Source organism: Chrysochloris asiatica, unplaced genomic scaffold (assembly GCF_000296735.1).
Source record: "Chrysochloris asiatica unplaced genomic scaffold, ChrAsi1.0 scaffold00163, whole genome shotgun sequence".
Classification (NCBI taxonomy): domain Eukaryota; kingdom Metazoa; phylum Chordata; class Mammalia; order Afrosoricida; family Chrysochloridae; genus Chrysochloris; species Chrysochloris asiatica.
In genome coordinates this window covers 994411-1000481 of record NW_006408681.1, presented here as the reverse complement: position 1 = coordinate 1000481, position 6071 = coordinate 994411, and the positions used below count along the sequence as shown (strand labels likewise).

Genomic DNA, 6071 nt, shown 5'->3' with positions numbered 1-6071 from the left:
TTTGTATCACCAAGGCCATATTTTCCAACTACTGATCCTTCCTCTTTGCTCCCAACCTTTGCATTCCAATCACCAGTAATGATCAATACATCTTGATTGCTGTGCTGATCTATTTCAGATTGAAGAAGTTGGTAGAATTCTTCTATTTCATCCTCATTGGCTTTAGTGCTTGTTGCATAAATTTGAATAATAGTGGTATTAACTGGGCTTCTTTTTAGGGGCCTAGATATTATCCTATCACAGAGAGCATTGTACCTCATGACTGATGTGGATATGTTGTTTTTGACGATTTGTCATTCCCGGCATAGTAAACCATGTGGTTGTCAGATTCAAAATGGCCAATGAGCTACATTTCATTTTTGACAGCATCTAGTTTTCCCAGATTCATACTTTGTACATTCCATGTTCTGATTTTCAATGGATGTTTACAGCTGTTTCTCGTCATTTTGAGTTGTGCCCCATCTTTGGCACACTTTAAATAGATCTTTTGCAGCAGATTTGCCCAAAGCAGTAATACATCATTTGATTTCCTGACTACTGCTTCAACATGTGTTGATTGTGAAACCAAGTAAAGTGAAATTCTTGTCAAACTCAATCTTTTCTCCATTTATCATGACATTTGCTTATTGGTTCAGTTGTTAGGCTTTTTGTTTTCTTCATGCTAAATTGTAATCCATATCGAAGGCTATAGTCTTTAGTCTTCATCAGTAAGTACTCCAAATCTTCATGTTCAGCAAGCAAGGTTGTTTCATCTGTATATTACAGACTTTTCATGAGTTTTCCTCTAATCCTGAGACTGCTTTCTTCTTCACATAGTCCTGTTTCTCAGATTATTTGTTCAGCATATAGAATGAATAGTATGGTAAAAGGATATATTCCTGATGGATATCTTTCCTGATTTTAACCCACTCAGTATCCTCTTGTTCTATTTGAATGACTATCTGTTCCATGGACAGATTCCAAATGAGCAGAATTAAGTGTTTCAAAATTCCCATTCCTTACAGTCCTATCCATAAATTATTCTGAGCCACACAGTTAAATACCTTTGCATAGACGATGAAACGCAGCTCAACATCTTTCTGGTATTCTCTGCTTTCAGCCAAGATCCATCAGATATCAGCAATGATATATCCCTTGTTTCACATCCCTTTCTGACTCTAGCTTGAATTTCTGACAGTTTATGCACTGCTAAATTGTCTTCAGCAAAATTTTGCTCTTGTGTAATATTAATGAAGGATATCTGGCAGCATAATGTGTTCTGAGTTGGACTGCTAACTGCCAGGTCAGCAGTTCGAATCTACCAGCTGCTCCTCATGAGAAAGATGAGGTTTTCTGCTCCTATAAAGATTGACAGCTTCGGAAATCCTATACAGGGTTGCCATGAATCAGAACTGACTTCATGGCACACAGCCACCACCACATCATGATACTAATGAATAAAGAATTGAAAAAGGAATTCAAGACTCAAGTTACAATTTTGTCAGATTCTCTGAGCAAAATGTCAAGTGACACAGGGACATTAAAAGATGCTTCTGTAATTTCCAATTCCACTGATCACCTTTCGTTGGAATGGGTATGAATTTGGATCTCTTCAAGTCAGTTGTTCAAATAGCTGTCTTCCAAATTTCTTGGTATAGATGAGTAAGCACTTCCAGCACTGCATCTGTTTGTTCAAACATTTCATTTGGTATTCTGTCCATCCTGGACTTTGTTTTTCACCAGTGCCTTCAGTGTACCTTGTATTTCTTCCTTCAATACCATTTATGCGCTATCTCTTGAAATGGTTGAACATTAACCGGTTCTTTTTGCTACAGCAATACTCTGTATTCCTTCCTTCTACTTTTGATTCTTCTGCATCTTTCTATATGTCCATTGTTGCTGTTGTTAAGTGCTGTCAAGTCGGTTCCAACTCAGACCAGTGCTGTGTAGGGTTTACAAAGAGCAGCTGGTAGATTTGAACTGCTGATTTTATGATTAACAGTCCAGTGCTCGTCCTACAGCACCACACAAAAACTCTATTTTGTCCATGGTTGCTGATTGCTAGTAAATGCCATCAAGTCAGTTCTGACTTATAGCAACCCTATTTCCAAGGAGCAACTTGTGGGTTTGAACTGCTGACCTTGTGGTTTACAGTCCAATGCTGATATTACAGTGCCACACCAGGTGTCCACATTTTGTCCATAGAATCCAACAGTATTGCAACTTGAGGCTTGAATTTCTTCAATTCTTTCAGTTAGAAAATGTTGAGGGGTTCTTCCCTTTTGGTTTCACATTTCATTTGTCTTTTTCAGTTACCCTTTGCAAATCAAAACCACTATGAAATGCTGCTTCATAGCCACTGAAAAAACACAAAACAAGTCTCTTGCTATTCAATCGATTCCAACTCAGGGAGATCCCATGTGTTACACAGTAGAGCTGAACGTCATGTGGTTTTCTTGGCTTTATAGAAGTAGATCTCTACGCCTTTTTCCCACAGAGCTGAAGTATGAGTTTAAACTACCAAAGTTTTGCTGTGTTGTCCATGGTCCACAGTCCACAAGGTCAACGGTTCAAACTCACTAGCTGCTTCTTGGAAACCCTGTACAGGGTCCCTATGAGTTGGCACCGACTCGACAGCACTTAATAACAACAACAAACAACATAAAGAGCTGGAGTCCTGGTGTGGCTCTGTGGGATAATGCACTAGACCACAAGGTCAATTGGAACTGCAAGGTGACAGTTCAAATCCACCAGTCCCTCTTTAGAAACTTTACAGGGTCACTATGAGTCAGAACTATCTCAACAGCACTTAACATAAAGGACTAACATGAAGGAGATCTTGATGGTGATGAAATAGTTCTGTATCTTGATCATAGTTCTGGTCACACAAATCTGTGTTGTTGTAGGATTCTGATTTATGGCAACCTTTTAGGATAGAGGAGCACTCACTGGCCCTTAAGGTGTGTTACGCTGCAGTCTTTACAGGACAGATCATCAGCCAGGCCTTTTCTCCTGCAGACGGGCTGGTAGTTCAACTACCAGCAGCTGAACACTAACCATTGTGTCACAGTGCTCCTTCACAAATCTGTACATATGACAAAATGACATAGAACTAGACACACGTGTTGTATTTATGTCAATTAACCTGATTTTGATATTGTATCATAGTTACATAACACATATTGGGGGAAACTGGGTGACGGGGACACAGAATCTCTGTAACATCTTTGCAAATTCCTCTGAATCTGTAATTGTTTCAAAATAAAAAGTTTTGTTTTTTTTATTGGAAATGGCTACTTAGAAGTTTATGGACAGATGTTGATACATTATGCTGCATTTAATCTATTATCTGGAGGTAGACAAAAATGGGGGAGGGGATTCTGAATATAAGCTATAAAAAGAATTATTGATAAGGAAAAGATTAAATAAATTTCTATTTAAATTTATTTAACCTATCTTCTTGCTATCTGCATCAATTATATCTTTTAAGTTAAATATATGGTTTACTTGATTAAAGTATAAACTAGTTATTTTATACATCAAGTTACTGAAATTAAAACTGTCAACACAAGATGGCACTAAATAAAAGTAAGAAAAAACATGTTTTTTCAAAGTGTGAGCCTTGCTACATATGGTTAAAACAAAACATTTTATCAAGTGAATCATTGTTTAACTGTGCCGTTAATGAAGTCCCAAATTTACATGAAAGCTGAATCGTGCTCAGCTTCAATAATTTAGTTTTAATAACTGGTTCTATCTTCACTAATTGGAACATTTAAGCTTTACTGCATTTTCCAATCATGACTAAGTTTTCAAAGAGGTACACAAAAAAAGCTATGAAATCAAGTTAGAAATAAATGGTAAGAGTAAAATGTAAACATTATCTATTATTTACAGTTTTCCAAACTGACAAATAGCTTTGAGAAACTGAGATTACACCAGATGAAGCAAAACAAAGTTCGACGAAAAGAATTGCCAAACTCCAAAGAAGAAATTCCATTTGAACTAAGTAATTTGAATGAGAAAATAGAGGTGAGATATATTTTCTTAGTTTCTTCATGTGTATTAAAGATTGATTTCTACTGTTGATGTTTTAGATTATTTATCTTGAGTGTACATACTGTTTTGTACAGCTGTGGTAACAAACACGATAACAAATCCACTTTTTATTGAATATGCTTTCTTAGTGCACCTTCCCTTCAGTCACTTAGTGAATTAAAATATCACTTTGATTTATATATCTTATATATATCAGTATTGGGGGAGAACTGGGGGGAAAAAAAGACAGTTCAAAGAAATTGCAAATGTTGAGTGAAATTCAAGGACACCCTGGGATCAGTTAAAGTGAATATTTAATACATCTTTTAATGGCGCTTTAACTATTAGGTACTTAAATCCTAATAAAGCCTCTTAACAGTTTTCAGAACAGGGCTTGAAGTTTCAGGGCTTTTCTCTAAAGAGGTATTGTCACTCCAATTGAGGCACCTCATATCGCCCAGAACTTCTATAATCTCAGTCTCTGAAAAAGGCTTAACATGTCATGGAGGTCCTTCTCCTTATCTCCTTAACTTTCCAATCTTGGGAAAACCAAACTACTACTTTTCTTCCCTATGTTCACGAGCATTCCTGCTACAGATCATGTTAACAGCAGATAGATTCTATGATAAGTTTCTGTTATCTAACCTCATTCAGGAGTCCTGAAGTGGCACTGCAGGATAACGCACTGTACCACAAGGTCAGTTTGAACTGCAAAATCAGCAGCTCAAGCCCACCAGACGCTTTTCAGAAACACTAGACATGGGTGCTATGTGTCGGAACAGACTCGACAGCATTTAGTAACAACAACAACTTCACTCAGGTCTCTATTGCTGCTCAGTTAATAGTTTCAGTTACTCCTTGTCTTAGCGCTAATATAACAGAAATACAACAAGTAGATGACTTTAACAAACAGGAATTTGTTCTCTCAAAGTTTAAGAGGCTAGAAGTCCAAATTCAGGACACCGGTTCTAGGGAAAGACTTTTTCTCTGTGTGAGGCTCTCTCTCTGTGTTGACTCTGAAGAATGGTCTTAGTCTCCTTTCACCATCCGTGGGCTTGGCATCCTGTGGAAGTCTACATGTGTGTTAGCATAAGTATTTCACTGGGCCTAGGAGGTTCACAAAGCAGGGACCCTAGATCCAACGGACATACTCTGGTGGTGCTCAGGCCCCTTCATCTCTGCTCTTGTATATTTCAAAGGAGATTGACTTAAGATACGAACTAATCCTGTAGATTGATTCCTACATCTATAACATCTAGGATTTACAACATATAGGATAATTATATCAGATTACAAAATGGAGGAAAACTACATGATATGGAGCTTAGCCAAATGGATGTATGATGTTGGGGACACATTGTAACCCATAGCAACACTTATCTTCTTACTTCAATTTCATTCTTCTCATACCCTCCAGTCTAATGCTCCCTTTACACTAGTCTATGATCTTAGTTTATTCTGGTTTGTTGAAAGGTTCTGCACTTTCCATTCACTTCAGCTAGAAACCTCTTAGGAATTGTTGATTTCTTCTTTCTCTTATTCCTCATATCCAATCCAGAGTTGCCTCTTCCACCTTTCTCCTCCTGTCTAATTATCATCACCTTGTTTCATATGTCATCATTTTCTCTATTTTTTCTTCCAAATGATCTTTAAAAGCAGACCAAAAAAAAGTGAAGTTTGGATCATAGCCCAAAACATCTTGTTGCAGAAACTTCGTAAAAAATTTGTGTTTTATGTTTTAAATTTCTACAATTTTTATATTCTAAAGAATTATATAAAGTTTTTTAGCACAAATGTACCATCATTAAGTAAAGTTGACCCTCTAGGAAAATAGTGTGTAATAACCTCTGACTCATACAGTGGTATAACCTAACTCATTTCAGAAACGTCTAGTTTCAAGAAAGTATCCAAAATGTACAATGTCATATACATGTGCTTTCACTGAAAATACAGAAATCAAATAACTAATTATTCATTTCATTTACTTGTCATAGTAGAAGTTTTGTAGGACAACCACTTTCATATAAATTGCTCAGACAAAAAAAAAAAAAAAA

The 6071-nt window shown here is 36.7% G+C and overlaps 1 protein-coding gene across 1 annotated transcript in view; it reads left to right on the top strand.

Moving 5' to 3' along the window:
* CCDC67 (coiled-coil domain containing 67) overlaps positions 1–6071 on the top strand; it is a 144461-nt gene that overhangs the window by 49176 nt on the left and 89214 nt on the right. Inside the window, exon 4 of the mRNA XM_006871204.1 lies at positions 3877–4011. Coding sequence (XP_006871266.1) covers positions 3877–4011 — 135 coding nt within the window. The remainder of the gene's footprint in view (positions 1–3876; positions 4012–6071) is intronic.